This window comes from Talpa europaea (assembly GCF_964194135.1).
Source record: "Talpa europaea genome assembly, chromosome: 16".
NCBI classification, from domain to species: domain Eukaryota; kingdom Metazoa; phylum Chordata; class Mammalia; order Eulipotyphla; family Talpidae; genus Talpa; species Talpa europaea.
In genome coordinates, this window is record NC_140084.1 from 50,565,107 (window position 1) to 50,586,256 (window position 21,150).

A 21,150-nucleotide genomic window follows, 5' to 3' on the forward strand; every position below is an offset into this window, starting at 1 on the left:
GGGCTTGTCCGGTTGTTTGTGACCCTTTTCTGTGGGTCCCCACTGGAAGATGCTTTAGACTTGTAGCAGGCTTTGAGGCCTTGTTCTGGGCCGATCCCATTTGGATGGAGTTTTACCCACGAGGGGACGGGTAACTTTGGGTGCTTCATTTAGAAACTAGATTCTTTGCCTTTCCTGTCTTGTTTCCTAGTTGTATGGAAGTTCCTTCCCATTAAATGTCTCATATGCTTTGTGTTGATGCGGCGGAGGGCAGAACCCATTTAGAATAGGCAGGTTTACAGGGTTTGGGCTGCCCCTCTCCCTGCCCTGTAACTGTTCCTCTTCCTGTGGGAGATGACTTGACAACCCGTGACAGGAAGGACCAGCGTTCAGTGTCCCCACTCTGTGTGTCCCTCCTGCCGGCACCCTGGACCCTCCATCTGCACAGCCAGCTCACAGAGAGGACGCCATGACCCCCAGCCTCACGGCCCTGCTCTGCCTGGGTGAGTGTGAGGAGGGAGGGGCGCCCTGGTCTGGAGGGACCCCACGGCCAGGCCTGGTCTGTCAGGGGACCCAGGACTCGGGAGGCTCCGGGAGGAGGCTCTGTCAGGACTCGGGGCAGGCCTCTCACTGGACTCTCTTCCAGGGCTGAGTGTGGGCCCCGGGACCCCAGAGCAGGCAGGTGAGTCTGTGCCCAGGTGTCCCGGGTCCCACCCCCTTACTGGGGAGGGGCCACCCCTGGGCAGCTAGGATGGAGACAGCAGTTCTGGGGTGATGGAGGGGACATCTAGGGTGATGGGTGGAGAACAGCAGGACCAGGGTGATGGAGGGGACGTCTGGGAGGGGCTGGGCTGGGGGCTGGGCACTGGGGTGGGGATGCCTGTGACCAGCCTCTGATTCCTTCCAGGGGCCCTGCCCAAACCCACCCTCTGGGCTGAGCCAGGCTCTGTGATCCCCTGGGGGGAACCTGTGACCATCTGGTGTCAGGGGACCCTGGGCGCCCAGGAGTTCCGTCTGTATAAAGAGGGAAGCTCAGTGCCCTGGGACAGAGGGACCCCACTGATTCCCGGGGACAAGGCCCCATTCCGCATCCCACACCTGACAGTGGACTATGCAGGGAGATATCACTGTGATTATGGCAGCCACGCTGGCTGGTCAGAGCATAGTGACCCCCTGAAGCTGGTGATGGTGACAGGTGAGAGCACACTCAGGGGTCCAGCCTCAGTCTCTGCCCTCAGGGAGGGGGCCTATGTCGGGGTTTGCTGCCCTCACAGGCCAGCCCTGGGGGATATGGTGGGAGTGTCCCCATTTAACACACTGTCTCCTCCTCTGCTAGGATCTTACCACAAACCCAGCCTCTCAGCCCTGCCGAGCCCCATGGTGACCTCAGGAGGGAACGTGACCCTCCAGTGTGGCTCATGGCAGGGATTTGACAGGTTCCATCTGAGTGAGGAAGGAGAACACAATTCCTCCTGGACCCTGGACTCACAGGAACTCCCCAATGGGCAGTTCCAGGCCCTGTTTCCTGTGGGCCCTGTGACCCCCAATCACAGGTGGCTGCTCAGGTGCTATGGCTACTACAACAGCACCCCCCAGGTGTGGTCACTCCCCAGTGAGCCCCTGGAGCTCCTGGTCTCAGGTGAGGCTCTCCCCTGTCCTCCCTGCCGGGCACTCAGGTCCTGTCCTCGGGACTTTGAGACACTAATAACAGAGGCCCCGGGGGCTCCACAGAGGTGGGCGCAGCCCAGGAGAGGTTGGGAGATACGGGACAAGGGAAGAGGAGGAGCAGGTGATTCTCCGCGGTCTGTCCTGACCCCTGGTTTCTTTCAAAGGCAGAAGCCCGAGATATTCAGGCCCCCTATCCCCTGCACCCCACATCTCACAAAGGTGGCTCTTTCCTTGGTGAAGAGCAGCCGAGACTATCCAGGGACATGCCCCTCCCGCAGCCTGAGCCTCTCCCGTCTGGTCCCGTCTGGTCCCGGCTCCTCTCGGCTCCTCTGGCCAGGAATCGGCTCCGTCCCGTCTCCCTCGGGACCGTCACTGGGACCCCCTCAGAGGCCCGCGTAGACGGGCCACACAGACCCGACGCTGAGGCGGCAGACACGCAGCCTCATGTCCCTCTCGTGTCCCCGCCGGTCAGGACAGACGCGTTGCTCGTGGGGCTGCGGCTGCGAGTGTCCGCCCGGGAGGGAGAGTCAGGGCCAGGACGCGCGGACCAGGGTTGCCAGGGCAGAGGAGGCTGCAGCCCCGCAGGGAGGGGCTGGTCGGATGGAGAAGGACCCTCCCCACGTTCACCCTGTGTCCTGACGGGAGGTGCCCTGGTCCCCTGTGTGACCTGCGTGTCTCTCTCCCCCAGGCCCAGCCCGGCCCCCCGGGGACTACACGCTGGGGAACTTCATCCGCCTGGGCGTGGCCGCCTTCCTCCTGATGGCCCTGGGGGTCCTGCTCTTGGAGGCTCTTCACAGCCGCAGGAGGACCCGAGACGCGGCGGGAGCGGGGCCCGGGAGGGGACAAGGCCCCGGCCAGAGCCCATGAGCCTGGAGGTGACTGTGCCCGGAGGCCAGAAGCTGGTCTGGGCAGCGCCGGGACTGTCTGCGGGTCCCTGGGAGGTGGAGGGTCCTTGCTGTGAGCAGGTGAAGGTCTGGACCCTCCTGTCATTAAACGCGAGACTCCCCTCCCCACCACGCGCGTCAGCTCCATGGCTCCCCTCCTGTCCTGTTCTGTGAATCGGCCTCGTCCCACCCGGAAGGCTGGGGCCACGCCCCACACACAGTAGGGCTCAGTGCGCCTTCCTGGGACTCAGTTTCTCCCTCTCTAGTCACCACACGCCGTGATGCCGTAGTGGAGTCTCCATCTCTTCAGCTCTGACCCCAAAGGCCGCTGAGAGTCCCTTGGGGCGGCCGAGGACAGCGGGCCTGGGCGCTACTCAGTCACCAAGTGCCCTGCTGCTGGGCCCGGGGCAGAGGGCTCTGCGACCTTGAGGTGGCCAAGCTCAACCCCTGCTCACACCTGCCAAGAGAGAGGATGGAGGTGCAGCAGGTCCTGGGTGATTTCGATGTCTCCCACGAACTCAGGGTGGTGTGAACGGCGCCCAACGGGCTACCTCTGCTATGAGTGTGTTCGCCGTCAAAGAAGAAAAGAAAATCAAATATGGGCGAGGATGAGGGGAAGGGTGAGCCCACCTGGAAATGGAGCCCCTGTGGGGTGAGCTCAGGTCCCTCCAGACTTCCATGCAGTCAGTGACCCAAGACTCTCGCTTCCCGGGCAGGCTCGGTGACGCCGTGTTTTTCGTCTCTAGCGCGCTGCGTGCCGCTCCCTGACGCTCCGAGCCGGGGGAGAGCCCCGAGCAGCCACACACGTGTCCAGCAGACGTCGCCTCGTGTGACGACTCCCACTGCCGTAAGGCCAAGAGAAAGGAATCGCAAAAAAAAGAAGAGGAAAGAAAAATGCAAAAAGTCATTTTTCTTTTCTAAATAAGTTATACTTTAAATCTGTATTATTTTATTTGTGAGCTCCGCTTTATTGCCTAAGGACAGTCCGGCGCGCCCCTTCAGAGTCCGTCCCGGCAGACAGGAGGACGGGGCCCGGGCGCCGGAAGGGGCGACGGCAAACACCCAAAGGAGGCCCCGTGACTGCCCAGCGACTGCGTCGGCCACGCTGGGACAGCATCCGCGCACCCCAGAGGGTCGGGTCGGGGGGAGGCGGGAGGATGCGACGAGGCAGAGCCCTGGACGATGAGACGGACAGAGGAGCTGAGACTCCGGGAAGTCAGGGAGGAAGGGGGTGGAGAAGCTCCGCGCACCAGGCCGGGAGGGACGGCTGCTCTGTGGTCAGCACCAGCTTCCAACATCCGCCAACCCCCTTTTCTCATCCAGTCTCCTCCTGTGAGGGCCCCCTTGGCACCCCAGGTCGGCAAGGCACCTGCAAGAGCCCCATCCCTGCCCCCTCCCAGCTCACATGCCAGGAGCACCCAGCCCGCCCGCCCGCCCTCCTTCCAGGCCTGGCCCACCCCGCAGCCACAGCCGGGGTTCAGGCACCCCCTCCTCAGTCTTGTTTCCTATGACAGGGCCGTGTGCGCTGCCATGATTTCAGCCTTGTCTGCTGTGGGTCTCCCCTCAGAGCCTTCCTGTAGGCCCCACCGCCCCTAAATACACACAGAGTCTCCACTGCTCTTGCGCGGGTCCAATGCCCAGGTCGAGCCCAAGTCCCTGACCAAGCACTGACGGCCCCCCTCACCCCACACTCACCCCAGCCTCCACCTCAGGCACACCCTGAGCCACGACCACACTGCGGGTCCTCAGGCCGCTCCTCACTGACCCAGGCCCGTCGGCCCTTGGCCAGCAGCCGTGACGATGACGGCGAGTCCCCGCCCCGGTGTCCCGCGGGCCTGCTGCCCGGGGCAGGGATTCTGCAGGGGCTGCAGGGGGAGCCCACCGCTGCCGGCGCAGGGGCCGTTGGGTCTGTCCCTGGTACTGTCCACAGCTGTCTCCTGCTGTGCGCGCAGGGCCCGGCCTCAGCAGTAGCTCAGACTCGTCGCTGAAGATGTCTGCGTCTGGAGGGGCGCGTCTGACAACGTGTGCAGGCCGCTGACGCCAGGCCCAGGCCCTGAGCTGCAGTTCTTAGGGTCCCCAGGTTCCCTGCAGAGGACACCACTCACCCCCCTATGCCTGTCTCCCATCTAATCCTGGTCTCCCCTTCTCAGAAGGTCCCCAGGCCACCACTGGGGGGAGACGCACTTCCCACCGAGTCTCACCCTCGCGATCTTCCGTTGCCTGTGGAGTCGTCGAGTGCGGGCAGAGGGTCCCCTGCACAGACACTCTGACCACAGTTGCCACCCGCAGCTCTGGCGTCCAGGGCAGGGCCCGCAGCTACACCCCGGGTCTCCATCGGGACGCGCCAACATGGGCGATCGCCGGGAGGGACGACGTGCCCACAAGGGGCAGGACGGAAAGTGAGGCAGCACTCGCGGGGTTCTGCAAGGCAGAGTCAGACGGAGCTGAGATGGTCTCGTCTCAACGCTGCCGCCCGCTCGCCTCCGCCCTGGCCAGGGCCCTCCCAGGACAGCCTGTCAGAGGCGGGGCGTGTGGGGTCTGCTGGACCCACAACTCTCTGGGCGGCCCAAGCTCCCGTCTCCCCGTGCCCCTCAGGAAAATCAGTGGGAGGCCCCTCAAGGACGGTTCCCCTTCCTGTGAGACCGCAGATGAGGAACCCCCGCCTTGTCACATGACATAGAACTGGTCACACCTTCTGGGGGTGCCTGTCCTGCCAGGATCTGTCTGCCCTGCCGGGCTCTGTGGACTCTCATCTTCTGCACCACTGGGGGCCATGGGAGGCAGCACCCCCACCCCGATCCTCACAGCCCTTCTCTTCCTGGGTGAGCTTCAGGGGAAAATAGGGGGTGAGTCTGACCTGAGAGACACCAGGATGCAGGGGCTCTGTGAGGGCAGCTCTCTGGGGAGGGAGGATGTGCTCAGCCCCAGATCTGAGCAGCCCTCAGGGCCCAACCAGGAGCTCCCCATGGGGGGATGCATCTCACAGGCCTCTCTTCCAGGGCTGTGTCGGGGCCCACGGGAGCAGGTCCAGGCAGGTGAGTGCTCCCCACACCTCCTGCCTCAGCCCAGGGCCCCCGGACAGTGGGGGGAGCACAGTGGTGTGGGCGATGGGACCAGCCTGGAGGGGCTGAGTGACAGCTGGGGAAACAGGAAGAGGCAGCCCAACACTCACCGGACTCCTTTGCAGGGACCCTCCCCAAACCCGCCATCTGGGCCGACCCAGGCCCCGTGGTCCCCGTGGGGAGCCCTGTGACCATCTGGTGTCAGGGGTCTCAGCAGGCGCAGGTCTACCATCTGCACAGAGAGGGGGGCTCTCTACCCGAGCAGATTAAGACACTTCAGAACTTCAGGAACGGGGTCGGTTTCCTCATCGAATCCATGCATGCCGGCTGGGAGGGATCGTACTGGTGTCATTATCGAAGCCGCCATGACAGGTCAATGGGGAGCAATTACCTGGTCCTGAAAGTGACAGGTAAGAAGGAGCCGGGTGTCTTCCCTTCTCGGGCCCCTTCACCAGCAGAAGGGAAGGAGTGTGGGCTCAGGGGACCTCCCCCCTCAGTGTCTACACCCGAGACATCAGGGTGCGGGACCTCTTTCCACAGCTTCCTCCTTCTTCCTCAGGAGCGTACCCTGCACCCTCCCTCTCAGCCCAGCCCAGCCCTGTGGTGGCCGCAGGAGGGACCGTGACCCTCGCCTGCAGCTCACAGGGCACATCCGGCACTTTCTATCTGCTGAAGGAGGGAGGCGCTGACCCGCTCCAACCCAAGAGCTGGTCTTGGTACCTTCAGGGGAGACACCAGGCCCTCTTCCCCTTGAGCCCCTCGAGCCCTTCCCATGCGGGCACCTACATTTGTTACCATAATTCCTACTCCTACCCCCTCATGTGGTCCGCGCCCAGCGCCCCTCTGCGTCTCCAGGTCACAGGTGAGGCTGCACCTCTTGTCACGTCCCTCCAGGCCCAGGGACTGGCTAAGCCCGTGTCCAGGGGAGCCGGGGGTGACGTGGGGCCAGTGACGTGGACTCCTGGGTCCAGATCCCAGCGCAGGGGCGTGGGAGGGACGGTGAGAACTCACCGCTGCCCAGTGGGCAATGCGGGGTGACCCTCGGGGCCACTGTCCCCGTGTCCCCAGGAGCGTACGGGGAGCCCTCCCTGTCGGCGCAGCCGGGCCCCCTGGTGCCGTCTGGACACAACCTGACCCTGCGGTGCAGCTCGGGGGCCGGCTTTGGCAGCTTCGCTCTGACCAAGGACGAGGGGCGCACGGGCCCCCAGCGTCTGGACGGGCAGCACAGCCCCGACTTCCCCCTGGGCCCTGTCGCCCGCACCCACGGGGGCCAGTACAGGTGCTACGGGGGACACAACCTCTCCCACGTGTGGTCGGCCCCCAGCGCCCCCCTGGACATCCTGATCGCAGGTGAGGAGCCGCCCTGGGTCCCGATGGGCTGTTGAGGCCCGGGCCCAGGTCACCTTGGGGGTGATGTGTCCAGGGGGAGGGTCCTGGCAGAGGCCGAGATGGACAGTGGTCGAGGGAGAGCGAGCGAGAAAGTGGGGTGAGGGGCACAGACATAGAGAGACCCGCACAGGAGTGGAGGACCGGGCGTCCCAGAGGCCCCGGACCAGGACAGGGGCCCTCGACGCAGGGTCAAGGTTGCGGGGTTGGGGGGGTCTCTAATGCCAAACCTCCCCCCAGGAATGGACCCGAAACCCTCCCTCTCAGCCCAGCCCGGGCCCACCGTGTCCCCGGGGGAGGACGTGACCCTGCAGTGTCGCTCTGACGCCCGCTCGGACACCTTCTACCTCTCCAAGGAGGGGTCGCCTGCGTCCCCCCAGCGCCTGCGTCTGCAGGACACAGCTGCCCCCTCTCAGGCCCTCTTCACCTTCAGGGCTGTGACCTCAGCCCACGGGGGCACCTACAGGTGCTACAGCTCACACAGCACCTCCCCCTTCCTGCTGTCACACCCCAGTCACCCCCTGCGGCTGCAAGTCTCAGGTGAGGAGCCCCCACCCCATGTCCGTGGAGGGTCCAGGCCTCAGCCTCAGCCTTTTCCAGTAGTTTCTAGAGCGTCGGAAGGAAGACACATCCAGGGGGGGAACCACAGGTTATGGGGCCACAGAGGGTGGGAAAGACAGTGACTATCACCCCCTCCTGCCTTCCTGCCCACCCCCCACCCCCCGCGCCCAAGGCCACAGCCATGACTGGCATGTGCAGGGGGAGAGGAGCCGCCGAAGAGGAGGGAGTAGAGGCAGGAGACTGGAGCCTCGCCCTGTCCTGTCCCTGTCCAGCGTCATTTGTCTGCAGCCCTGCACCCTCAGGACACTCAGGCTGCGGGCAGCAGAGGCCTCTTGGCAGGAGGAGACTTGTGCCTCCATCCTCGGCTGGATCCCAGCTTCTCCTTGTTCAGGTTCCCTCTCACAGAAGGGTGTTCCCACCAGACTGCGCATGGAGGTGGCGCTTTAGGGAGGGCGTGACTCAGCCTTGTGGGGGTCACGGTGCCTGCTGGGGGCTGTGGAGGACCCGACAACAGCCCAGCTGACATGGGACAGTGCAGGCGTGTCAGCGCTATTTGGTGCTGAGCCCGGGGTCCTGGTCCTTTGCATGTGTGGATCAGCCCACGCGGGAGCAGGAGGGGCTCACTCAGGTCAGGGGCTGTGGTCGCCCCAGGAGGCTTGAGCAGAGCAGGAATTGGCTGAACCTTCTGGCACTGAGCTCGTTGTTAAAACTTATCCATATCGGGAATCATTGTCCTCTCATCCAAGTCAAGTGCATCCTGGATGTCTAGGCTCAGTAAGCTCTGAATTTCCAAGTCTGTGACTTCCTGTGAAAGTAGGAAGTAGACCCCATCCGGGGTCTTCGGTTCACTGCAGTCACGTCCGGTTTCTAGGAACAGTCGTTGTCATTGTCAGGGGGAGGAGCAAGCAGGGCTCCCCCTGGATTTCCATGTGACCAGTTGCAGCCAGATCAGCTCCCCCTCCAGCCATCCTGCATGAGTCCTGCTCGGGGTCAGGGCCCACCTCAGTGTTCCCTGGTGTGTCCCGCTATTCCTGTTGCCAGTTACCAGCTTGTCAGATGTGTCAGGCAGACACCGGGGTGTGGTGTGTTGTGCTCTGACCTCTGTGTGTCTTTCTCCCCCAGGCCCAGCCCGGCCCCCCGGGGACTACACGCTGGGGAACCTCATCCGCCTGGGCGTGGCCGCCTTCCTCCTGCTGGTCCTGGGGGTCCTGCTCTTGGAGGCTCTTCACAGCCACAGGAGGGCCCAGAGGCGGACCCATGAATCTTTATGACCTTTGGGTGGGTCCATGCCTTGGTCATTCCGGACATTGCGGCTCTGGACTTAGGAGTGTGTGAGTCTTTTTGTAGCACCATTTTCTAATTATTTATTAATTAATTTATAGGGCAAATAGCTAAGAGAGGAATGCTAGATGATATGGAATTTCCATTTTTATTTCCCGAAGAACTCTCCCTGCGGTGATCGTGGCCGCGGCAGCGCTCGCATCCCGGCCATAGCAGGAGAAAACTTCTTCCTCAAGTCACCACCACCATCTGGAGCCTCCGCGCCCCCAGGCTGCGGCGGCGCCCCCTGTGGCTGGATCCGCGTCTCCCTTATGATCAGAGAAGCCGGACAGTTGTTCCCAGTGGGGGAACATGGAGAGACCCTGGGAGGAGACTCTGGGAGGAGGCGAAGGGGTGAGGCCACGTCGGGGCTCTCCTGGTCCTGGCGGGACACCCGCAGCTGTTATCCTGCCCCCAAGCTGGGTGTCGGAGCGTATTTTGAATTCTGAGTCTCTCGGCCGTCTCTGGGCTGCCTCTGGGGTCTTGACGGTGGTCCCCGCCAGGAGGGCTCAGACCTGGGGCCGCTTTCTGGCCTCAGCGCCGCGCGTCAGGCTGAGCCTGGCATTCACTGCGACATTTGGTGTTTTGTTGGGAAACTGTTACTTGAAATCCTCTCTCTCTCTCTGCACCCCAACTCTATTCAAAATCCTTCACCCTAAGAAATAGACGTGTCTCTCTAGACATCTGCCCATCTTCGATTGGGGTGTATGTTTTGGAATGACCCCCTTGTCACATGCGGTAGGCTCTTCTTTGTTCCTGTGGTTTTCTTTTAGTCAAAAAGTTTTTAGTTCAGGACCTACTTGATGGCCTATGGGGTTAAGGCTCGGCACTGTGAAGCTCTCCACCACACGAGTTTGATCCCAGGCCAGGGAACTGACCTCTCCTGTCTCCTGCTACTCCCCTCAGCACTGTGTTTCAGTGGACCTGCCTGTTCTGCTCCCCACTCTGTCTCTGGTGAATTCTCTCACCTCCCACATCTTGGCCTGCACCCTGGTTCTTGTATGCATAATTAAATAAAGTAAATCTTTAAAAAATTTAGTTTACTTCACCCTAATTTCGTTTTTGGAGGCAGTGAGTTTGGAGTGCGGGGTCCGTGGGTTCCCTCTGGGAAAGGTGTCCCCAGAGCTCCCCTTTCAGCAGCACGCGGCGTTTCCCAGGCAAGTTTCTCCACGAGACAGAGATGTTGGTTATACTTAAAGAGCAGGTTATTAGAAAAGGCAGAGAAAAGTAAAGGACACTTGCATGGACACAAGCGGGCAGGAAGAGCTGCCCGAGAGGGAGAGGTTTGCTGAGAGAGGCCTGCATGGTCGCAGGCGGACGGCCTTGAGCAGAGAGGCCTCTGCTGAGGGAGGTCAGTGCCGAGAAGCCCCAGCAGGGTACGGGGCAACCGGGAGGCCGCTGCCCTGCGGAGGGAGAGAGGTGGTGAAAGCAAGCGTCTGCACAGTCATGGAGGGCAGAGGGACGTCTGCACAGTCACAGTGGGGCAGAGGGACGCTGCCCCTTTGTGGGGGCAGCGTCAGGTTTTATCATCTTCTTCCGGTAGGGAGGGGCTCCTCTTGGTGGGTGCATGGTCTGTGTTCTCACACCCCCTACAGCTGTCCGATGCCTGCCTGGTGTTGCGCCTCCTGATCTGGGAGTTGATGCCCAAGGGTGTTGGTTTCTGTCCCGGGTTGATGGCTGATGCTCATCCCGCCTACACACCTCCTGTGTGAGTCGGCTTCCGGTCTTGTGATGCCTCCTTTAGGTTTCCTGTCCTTTCCTCCGCCAAAGCCGCTGGTGAATCTGCTTCTGATACCAAACCCGGCCTCAGTTTCCCTCAGCCAACAAAAGGAAAAAGAGTTTGAGACAAAGGAAAGTGGTTTAATTTGTCTTCCGTGAGGAGGGCAGCCGGCTCATGTCTGAGAGACAACCGGCCTGCTCTTTGGCAGAGGGCAGGGGTCTTTATACACAAAAAAAAGGTGGATATGGGTTAGGGTCTGCAAAGGGGAGGGGCATGGGGTAGATGGAGACAGGTGGGCGCCAGTTTGCTTTTCTTCCCTCTTCCTGGAAATGCAGGAGGACTTGTTAATGCTCATCTGAGAGGCCTGGCCATAAAGACAAACCTGCCAAACCAGGGGTAATTGCAAGAAATAGGGGGAGACAAACTTCTTAATGCTTCTCTGGGATCTGGGTCATAAAGAAGGCAAACGTGTCACGAATAAGGGGGGAATTGCAAGAGATGAGGGAAGACAAAGTTCTTAATTCTTATCCGAGAGACCAGTCATTTGTAACTGCATCCCTTCCACTGTGCGGGGCTGTGTCCCTGGGCCGGCTCTGGAGGGTGTCCCCCGAGTTCTCTTTTAAGTGTTTTATGGTTTCAGATCTTATATCTTTATCCACTTTGAATAAATTATTGTGTGTGGTTTAATCTTACAGATGTTTTTCTTCATCAAATAAACCCACACTTGGTCATAGGCCAGTAAGAAAACTTAGGGGTCATCAAGAGACAAAAATCAGCTTCCAGCGCCATCCTACCGGATGGTCTCACTCATAGCAGGAATCTAGAAAACTTAAATAAGGGACCAGGAAAATGAATAACTATAAGAAAGTGAAAATCAAAAATCAACAAAAAACTATGAACCAGAGACACTTTTAGGGGGGCGGGGGCGGGAGGGGAGGGATTGGGGTCAGAATGGGGGGCTGCAATTGTATGGGGAATATAACAATAAAATTTATAAAAAAAAAAAAAAAAAATAATATATATTCAAACAGCAAAAAAAAAAAAAAATAAAAAATAAATCAATTTTCCACTGATAGTAAAAAAAAAAAAAAAAAAAAAAAAAAAACAAAAATCAGCTTCCAGATTAGTAAATAAACAATGAAGTCACATTGACAAATGGGAAAATAATCTGACCGGGAATTGACTCCTCAATTCACACACGGAGGGCTGTAGACAAACAGTGAATTAAACAGCAATTTCCTTAAACTTCTCAGGTTCTAACCCACTCCCCATCCCTTAAGTTCTAGGCCAAAGTCCCAGGAAGGGAGGGGCGCCAGCCTGGGGCGCAAGAGTGACTCACCAGGAAGGTGAGGGTGGAGGCTGCTGCCAGAAAAAAGAGAAGCCTTGAGGGGCTGTGAACAGAGAAGCCACACTCAGGCAGAGGAGGCCCAGTCTCCCCTGTGTCCCTGAGTGTCCCCCTGGGCAGTCGTCCGTGTCCAGGCCTGACGCTCAGGCGGACAGTAACGGAGGCCTTCTGACCTCAGCTCTGCAGGCAGCAGGGACCCTCCCTGAGAACTCCAGGGCCAGGGGACCCTGCCTAGGGTGAGACCGCAGGATGTGCTGGTGGACGGGTACAGGGTGAGGTCATCCAGGGGGAGGCTCTGAGGGAGGACACGCCCTGGGTCTCCCTCCCACATGGGGTACCTCAGGAGGCACCAGTTCCGTTTGTGTTTCCCTGAAACCAGAGGGGGGCCCAAAGGGGGAACGGAACAGTTCCCCTTCCTGTGGGGAGATGACTTGACAACCCATGACAGGGAGGACCAGCCCCCAGTGTCCCCACCCATGTGTCTGTCCATCCTGCCGGCACCCTGGACCCTCCATCCCCACAGCCAGGTCACGGAGAGGACGCCATGACCCCCAGCCTCACGGCCCTGCTCTGCCTGGGTGAGTGTGAGGAGGGAGGGCGCCCTGGTCTGGAGGGACCCCACGGCCAGGCCTGGTCTGTCAGGGGACCCAGGACTCGGGAGGCTCCGGGAGGAAGCTCTGTCAGGACTCAGGTCAGGCCTCTCACTGGCCTCTCTTCCAGGGCTGAGTGTGGGCCCCGGGACCCCAGAGCAGGCAGGTGAGTCTGTGCCCAGGTGTCCCGGGTCCCGCCTTCTCACTGGGGAGGGGGCACCCCTAGGCACCCCTAGCTGGGGGTGGAGACAGCAGTTCTGGGGTGATGGAGGGGACATCTAGGGTGATGGGTGGAGAACAGCAGGACCAGGGTGATGGAGGGGACGTCTGGGAGGGGCTGGGCTGGGGGCTGGGAACTGGGGTGGGGTTGCCTGTGACCAGCCTCTGATTCCTTCCAGGGGCCCTGCCCAAACCCACCCTCTGGGCTGAGCCAGGCTCTGTGATCCCCTGGGGGGAACCTGTGACCATCTGGTGTCAGGGGACCCTGGGCGCCCAGGAGTTCCATCTGTATAAAGAGGGAAGCTCAGTGCCCTGGGACAGAGGGACCCCACTGGTGCCCGGGGACAAGGCCCGGTTCCGCATCCCATTCCTGTCAGTGGACTATGCAGGGAGATATCACTGTGACTATCTTACCTCTGCTGGCTGGTCAGAGCACAGTGACCCCCTGGAGCTGGTGGTGACAGGTGAGAGCACACTCAGGGGTCCAGCCTCAGGCTCTGCCCTCAGGGAGGGGGTCTGCTCTCGGGGTGTCTCCCCTCTCACAGCCCAGCCCTGGGGGATGTGGTGGGAGTGTCCCCATTTAACACACTGTCTCCTCCTCTGCTAGGATCTTACCCCAAACCCAGCCTCTCAGTCTTGCCAAGCCCCATGGTGACCTCAGGAGGGAATGTGACCCTCCAGTGTGGTTCTTGGCAGGGATTTGACAGGTTCCATCTGACTGAGGAAGGAGAACACAATTCCTCCTGGACCCTGGACTCACAGCGACTCCCCAATGGGCAGTTCCAGGCCCTGTTTCCTGTGGGCCCTGTGACCCCCAATCACAGGTGGCTGCTCAGGTGCTATGGCTACTACAACAGCACCCCCCAGGTGTGGTCACTCCCCAGTGAGCCCCTGGAGCTCCTGGTCTCAGGTGAGGCTCTCCCCTGTCCTCCCTGCAGGGCACTCAGGTCCTGTCCTCGGGACTTTGAGACACTAATAACGGAGGCCCCGGGGGCTCCACAGAGGTGGGCGCAGCCCAGGAGAGGGTGGGAGATACGGGACAAGGGAAGAGGAGGAGCAGGTGATTCTCCGCGGTCTGTCCTGTCCCCCCTGGTCTCTTTCAAAGGCAGAAGCCCTAGATATTCAGCCCCCCTCTCCCCTGCACCCCACATCTCACAAAGGTGGCTCTTTCCTTGGTGAAGAGCAGCTGAGACCATCCGGGGACCTGCCCGTCCCGCAGCCTGAGCCTCGCCCGTCTGGTCCCGGCTCCTCTCGGCTCCTCTGGCCAGGAATCGGCTCCGTCCCGTCTCCCTCAGGACCGTCACTGGGACCCCTCAGAGGCCCGCGTAGACGGGCCACACAGACCCGACGCTGAGGCGGCAGACACGCAGCCTCATGTCCCTCTCGTGTCCCCGCCGGTCAGGACAGACACGTTGCTCGTGGGGCTGCGGCTGCGAGTGTCCGCACAGGAGGGAGAGTCAGGGACAGGACGCGCGGACCAGGGTTGCCAGGGCCAGAGGAGTCTGCAGCCCCGCAGGGAGGGGCTGGTCGGATGGAGAAGGACCCTCCCCTCGTTCACCCCGTGTCCTGACGGGAGGTGCCCTGGTCCCCTGCGTGACCTGCGTGTCTCTCTCCCCCAGGCCCAGCCCCGCGCCCCCAGGACTACACGCTGGGGAACCTCCTCCGCCTGGGCGTGGCCGCCTTCCTCCTGCTGGCCCTGGGGGTCCTGCTCTTGGAGGCTCTTCACAGCCACAGGAGGACCCGAGACGCGGCGGGAGGGGGGCCCGGGAGGGGACAAGGCCCCAGCCAGAGCGCAAGAGCCTGGAGGTGACTGTGCCCAGATCCTGATCCAAAATCTGAGACCTGTTTGCTTGAACAATCTGCAGAGAACATGGCGGTAGTTGGGGACAGAGCGTCTGGGGGTCCCTGCAGAGGAGGATTCCTCCTGGTGCCGCCCTCCTGCCACGTTGGCTCTCCTGGCCTGGCCGTGTCCCATCACCCCATGACAGGCAGATGCCCCCGCCTCACCTTGGTTCTCCCCTTTATACACCTTCCTGGCTTTCTCTGCTGTTTAGTCAACTTATTTCCTTATTTTTAATTTCCTCATTCCCTGATTTGCATCCCCATACCCCAGAACTCCAAATCCACTGTAAATAAGTGAATAAGGGGTAAAAACCAGGTTCATGCGGAGGAAATGGATCTGGAACCACTCCCGGCATCCTCTCTGGCACCCCCAGCCCCTCCCTCCCATCCAAGGAACCTGCTACAGTCTCCTCGACGCCCTGGTGCTGCCGGGTCACAGCTAGTGTGTGCTCTACCCCCAGGGGACTGTGTGGTCATTGCACACGGAGGCTGCTGGACACACTGACCATGGAGGTTCTCCTCAGAACCTGCCTGCACTCCCTCTTGAGAGTGCACTGTCACCTACAGCAAAGCTGCAGCTCTAACTCAAAATAAAGGAATCATTGAGCCGATGTCACTCATTCTATCAACACACAGACACAGTTTCTCAATGAGCGCAAGTGTGGAGAGTCCTGTTTCCACGGGCTCTGTGTAAACCTCACACGTGGTGATCACGTTTACATGAAGCCAGAGACACGGGGACCCCAGAGCTGCAGTCACATTCATGCTGTGAGGGGAGGGGCTGGAGACTGCCTGCTTCTGGGGCACAGGGTTCCTTTGGGGTGAAGAAAATAGCCTGGAATCCATCCACGTGGAGACCTTAACATTGTGAGTCCAATGTGAGTCCACGGGGTCTTTGAAGCGAATTGAACGTGATGTGGGCAGATTTTAGTAAAAGAAAATGCGAGGAGGCCTCCCCGGTGGCGCAGCGGTTGGGCGCTGGGTTGCAAAGCTGTCCGCAGCCTCAGCAGAGCCAGTTCGATCCCCGGCTGCTCCCCGGCCACCGGAGGAGGGTCCCGCATGGCGCGCAGACCTCTCCTGCCGCCCGCTGCTCCCCTCAGCAGTGTCCCTCGGTCCTTCTGCCTGCTCTGCTCCCCGCTCTGGCTCTGGTGAATTCTCTCACCCTCCCACGCTTCTGACTGTACCCAGTGCTTGTATAAATAAATAAATAAATCTTTTTTTAAAAAAAAAAGAAAGAAAAAAAAGAAAACGCGAGGAGAGCGCAGGCCCCACACCCTGGTTGGGCTCCGGGCAGAGCAGCCTCCGTGTGCTGGGCTGGGGCGGCTCCCGCCCAGGTGAGCGGCCTCGGGGGCCGTCCCTGCACCTCTGGGTGCTGCTCCCGCGCTGCGGGCCGGATGCGGGGCGCTTGTGACCCGCTTCTGCTTGCGGGGGGTGCGCGCCCCACATCTGTCCCCTGCGGCGCGGGCCGCCTGTCTGGACTCGCTCAGAGCGGGAGGACTGGCCGCCCACGGGGAGGGGTGGGTGGGGGGTGGGGACGGTCAGTGTTGCCCCCCGGGGTCGTTTAAGCCCGTTATGGCCTCCGGCTGGCCTGGCCCCAGCCTGGAGTCACGGTCCCTCTGGGGCCGGGTCGGGTCGGGCGCGCCGCTTGCGGAGAGAAGCCCCGGGTGCCGCAGCTGCAGAGCCGGAGGCAGAGGGGAAGCTCCGGGAAGTGAAACCACATTCCCAGGACGGGAGGGGCGGCGGCTCCTCCTGGGGGTCACCGGACAGTGTCACAGACAGCCCGGCCTCCGTCTCCCTGTGAGGGCGCGGGGACCAGCCTCCCCGGGCGCCCACGGCCCACGGTCCCTGCCCAGCCGCGGGGTCGGGTCGCGGCTCCTCCCGCTCCTGCCTGCCGCCCCCGCCGGGCCTCGCCCGCGACGGGCCTCGTTCTCCCGGCAGCCGCTGCCCAGGCGGGTCTCCTCGGCTGAATCCCGCCCCCGCGTCCCCTGCGGGGTCCTGGCCCTGCTCTGGGGGCAACGTGTGGGTGCGCCGGGGCGCGGAGAGGCCTGCACCGCGCTCCGCTCCGCTGGCCGGGGACGCGCCCCCACCAGAGCAACCTCCCAGCTTCCTTGTGTGGAGCGACGCCGTGGAGGAAATAGGAGCGTTTCAGAGTCCCCGGGGCTGGCTCTTGTGCTGAACGCAGCCCCGGCTGGGAAGGCAGAGCCGGGGGGAGCAGCCCCGCCTGGTCTTAGGCGGCCTCCTGCAGCCTCGGCTCCTGCCCTGGGCCCGGCCTGCTCTGGATGAGGGTTTGCCACCGGGCAGGGAGATCCTGGGGGCTTGGGGGGTCTCACATCTGCTCTGGGAGGTCCCAGATCCCATGACTCCGGGGACCACCCTCTTGAGAGCAGAACAGGGCCCCACAGAGGGGCTGTTGTTCCCCTTCCTGTGAGGCCCCACGGGGAACCCCTTCTTGTCACCTGACAGGGAACTGGTCACACCCTGGGTCTGTCTGTCCTGCCAGGGTCTCACATTGTCTGCGCTGCTGGGGATCATGGGAGGCAGCACCCGCACCCCAGCACTTGTGGCCCTTCTCCTCTTGGGTGAGCTTCAGGGAATGAGGAGGGGTGGGTCGCCCCTCCCAGGTCTGGCCTGAGAGACCCCAGGACTCAGTGGCTCTGCGGAGGCAGCACTCTGGGGAGGGGGATGTGCTCAGCCCCGTCTGAGCAGTCCTCAGGGCCCAGCCAGGTCTGGAGGAGTTTCTCCTGGGCTGCCTCACGAGGTCCTGTGTGTGGCCGGCTCTTGTTTTTTTAGTTAAGCCAATCTGCACACCAGACACATTCGTGTATCACACGTGAAGATCTGGATGCTTCGATATGAAACCACAGCAAAAATATGACAAAGAACTTTAACGGGATACAGAATTTCATCACTTGGCCCATGAGGACGGGGTCCAAGCTGCACTGCGAGTCTGGGCCTCGCGGGTGATCCGGAATCCATTGCGCTGGTCTGAACAATTTCCAGTAAGTCAGCTTCGGCCCTCGGCCTGGCACGCGAACCACCCGGATGCAAGGCAAGCTCTGTGGGCGCCGCTCCCCGTCTGTGGTCAGCGACACGCGCCGTGTCCTTCCTGACGTCCTGTGGCCTGTCCCCTCTCGGGGGGCCTCCCTTCCACAGAGCAGGCCATGGCGCCCCGGCTCTCCCCGTGTGCGTCCCCGTGAGTGCGGGAGGGAACCATGAATGTTGGTCATGGGTGAAGACAAAGTAGATCCAGTTGTGGGGTTGCTGAGGACGTAAGTGGGGTGCCCTGGGAGAGTCACCCTGTCAGGGCCGAGTCTGGAACCCGGCCTCGCCAGCAGGGGTCAGGCCAGGCAGAGGGGCCCAGGGGAGAGCTCGCCTGGGCTGAGCCGTGCAGAGGCCCTGGAGGGCCCTGGAGAAGTCAGAGCCAGGCCCAGAGAGGACGGCCCTTCCTGGGGGCCACAGCTGCGGAGCCAGGCAGGGGCCATCAGCACTGACCGCCTAGGCTGTGTGTCTGTCCTTCAGACCCCGGAGGCTCCTCCAGCTGCACAGCAGGGGCGCTCGGAATGGGCACCACGCTCCCTGTCCTCTCTGCTCTTCTCAGCCTCGGTCAGTGGGGGGCATGGGAGGGGTGGGGGGGATCGGCGGGGAGGTGCCGCCAGCCTTGTTCTGGAAACTCAGGCTCAGGAGCTCAAGTGGGCAGGACCTGAGGGGAGAGAATTGGCTCAGACCTCAGGGCCAACCTCACAGGCCTCTCTTCCAGGGCTGTGATGTTTACTTTCTAGTCATTTACAGAAAAGCTTGCTAACTCCTGGGTTAAGATTGAGCCTAGAGGCCCAAGAATGTTTTTTAATACCCTACACATGGGCCTAATTTAGGATCTCACTCCTATTCATGGGAACTCAGGAGAGAATGGAATCTAATGACATTGAAATGAAAGAGCCAAAATAGGTTTGAAAAAGAGCAAAATGAGATGTGGAAAAGAATCTTAGTCACTTTAGTGTTCCTCATTCAGACAAGGATGGGGAATAAAGCCAAGACACTTACCCCACATGTTGTAGTGAGTTAATACCACAGTATGTTTCCTCATTAACAAATGTGGCTCAGCGTGGGTCTTGGAAGGCAACCAAGCAATGCTCATTGCTCCCTGGAAAGTCGCCTGGTCTTTAATGATAGTATTTGCAATGATAATACTTTTAACTGGGTCATTCCGCCTCCGGAATCCATGAATATTTCCACTACTCCCTTCCCCGTTTTAATGCCCAACTAAGAACATAGGTGTTACTTTTCTCTCTACCCAAGTACCGTTCACGTGAGAAGGAAAAAAGAAAGGAACTCAGGAAGTAGGGATAGACGGATGGAGGGAGGAAGGAAGACTACTCAGCAATTATTAAAAAACAACAACAACAACAAAGCACTATCATCATCTGGATGGAACTGTAGGGGATTATGTCAAGTGAAGTAAGTTTTAGGAGAAAGACAAATACCGGATGATTTCATTTCCTGTGGATTATAGAGAAACAAAACAAAGGAACAGACATAACTCAACCAAAACACACCCTAGAAATATGGCTGCAGAATTGAGGCTTCTAGAAGGGGAGGGGGCAGAGAGGAGCACCCAGGGGTTGTGGTGGGGGGCTATGGGTGATTTGATGGTGGGTATGGTAGAAGGTGTGAACCTGGACCTCTGAATCACACACAGTGTTACAAACCAACGGTACCAAAGTAAAAATAAAAAACAACAACAGAAGACAGGAAGAAGGACAGAAAGAAGGCATAAGTCACAAGAAAACTGAGATGTGTGCAATTTCCTGGAAACTGATGAAACATGATGAAAAAAGGAATAACTTCAATTTGCACAAAGTCCAGTCGCCAATGCAAGAGCTGACTGGGCTTCCAAAAGATGAGAGAAGCTCAGTGCTTTAAAACACTCGGTGTCTTGGAAAGCAGTCACCAAGGCCTAGGGGGAAATGCTCACTTGGTCTCCTCTTGGGCTCCACCAGCGCTGCCAGAACTAAGCTGCCAGAACCATTCCTTGGGGGGCAATCGTGAAGAAAGGAGGAACTCTGACCTCATATTTCCTGTGGATTTACTGTCCGGTGAGAATCCTTTGTCCTGCATGTATGCTCCAGTAAAGGCCGGCTGGCTGAGGCTGGGTCAGAATGATGGCATCCAGAGATACCACCCTCCTCTGTCTCGGTGAATCCCAAAATTCAGGTGGGTTAGAGGTGAAGATCGGGAGGATCCCAAAATAGTCAAGGCCCTCTACACATGAGGACCCAGAGGTCTTTGTGGCTGCTGTGGAGACCCTGGTCCCCCTAATGGAGAGATGGCCGGCTATCTGGGACTGTGTTCGCCCAAGTCCAGGTCATCTGTGGAGCTTACTCTTCTTTGTTCAGGGTGTGCCATGCTGGCCTGATAGATGGGAATCTTGGGGGCTGCAATCTAAAAGGTAAAACAAGATGAACCTGACAGCTATGCCATAGAAGCTCTAGAAATAGCTCTATAAATGCAAATATGTGAGGTGATTAATCACAGACAGTGGAAAGTGGAGGAATGACTATTCATGCATCTTTCCCTTCCAGTCTTCTGTCTGGGCCAGAAAATCCAGGCGCAGAAAGGTGAGTGTTCCCCTAAGTCGCCCCCAGCCCCTCACTTTCTCAGGGAGCTCTGGGATAGAAGTGTTGGGGCAGTGGCCTAATGCCCACCTGAATGCCAACGTCACTCCTCCTTCTAGCTGTCTCTACCCGGCTCCTCCCGCTTAATTTCTACCTTGCTCTGGTCTCTCCAGGTGCCTCAAACTCATCCCACTCAGATGCAGCTATAGTCTTTGGTCTGTCCATCTGTCTGTGTGTTTTACTGAGCATTAGCAAGGGCAGCGATGAGGAAGTTGGTGGCCATCTTGGATTGTCCAATACCCGTCCCCATGTCACATGCACTTCATTTCACAACTGAATTCTCCCCAGTCCACCACTTTGCTTCATTGAAAGGGACACTGCCCCCGCCCAGCCCTACTGTGCCTCCTGTGTACGCTCCCAGGCCGCGGTGCTGAGGACTGCATGGTGCTCTGTCCCTGCTGCATAGTCCTCTCCACAGCCGCACCGTGGCCCCTAGTGGGTGTAATGCCACGTTTCTCTCCAGCTTCTTCTACAGAGTGTAGCCTGGCTTATTTGGGTCTGAATTATCATTAGACTGTGCTTCCTCTTAAAGCTCCTCAGCAGTTTATCTTCAGATTCACCTATCAACCTCCGGGTTCTCCCCAGTCCCACCCACTGCTTCTCCCGCAGGTCTTCATGCCCCTGCTTAGTCGCTGCTCCTCCCCGACGCTGACCTTCATGTAGATTCTCTGTCTCTTGTTGCATTTTATCAACATAGGGTCCTCTCCCACTGCCCCTTCTGTCTCAGCGCCCCAGCCTGCCCACCCACATCACCCAGGTGATGCCCACTGGCCCTCACGCATCAGCTAAACCTCGCACCTGTCATCAGATCTCAAATTCTGCATCTTTAATGTACCACCCGCACCCCATGCTCTACAATTGTATGCTTGTGTATTTTTTAAATTACTGTCTTCCATTCCCTC

The 21,150-nt window shown here is 59.8% G+C and overlaps 2 protein-coding genes across 2 annotated transcripts; both read left to right on the forward strand.

The window, feature by feature from the left end:
• Positions 1-448: 448 nt before the first annotated feature.
• LOC311186163 (leukocyte immunoglobulin-like receptor subfamily A member 6) lies at positions 449-8,811 on the forward strand (the record flags this gene model as incomplete). The annotated part of the gene is made up of 12 exons (XM_084257045.1): positions 449-482; positions 626-661; positions 887-1,174; positions 1,316-1,618; positions 2,336-2,494; positions 4,281-4,437; positions 4,821-4,930; positions 5,719-6,003; positions 6,153-6,455; positions 6,662-6,943; positions 7,220-7,543; positions 8,663-8,811. The coding sequence occupies 12 exons, from the start codon at positions 449-451 to the stop codon at positions 8,809-8,811; spliced, it is 2,430 nt and encodes an 809-aa protein (XP_084113171.1).
• Positions 8,812-12,469: 3,658 nt separating this feature from the next.
• Positions 12,470-20,911, forward strand: LOC311186164 (leukocyte immunoglobulin-like receptor subfamily A member 5; the record flags this gene model as incomplete). The annotated part of the gene is made up of 6 exons (XM_084257046.1): positions 12,470-12,503; positions 12,646-12,681; positions 12,914-13,198; positions 13,342-13,644; positions 14,354-14,484; positions 20,858-20,911. 6 exons carry the CDS (start codon positions 12,470-12,472, stop codon positions 20,909-20,911), a joined length of 843 nt encoding a protein of 280 aa, XP_084113172.1.
• Positions 20,912-21,150: the final 239 nt, after the last annotated feature.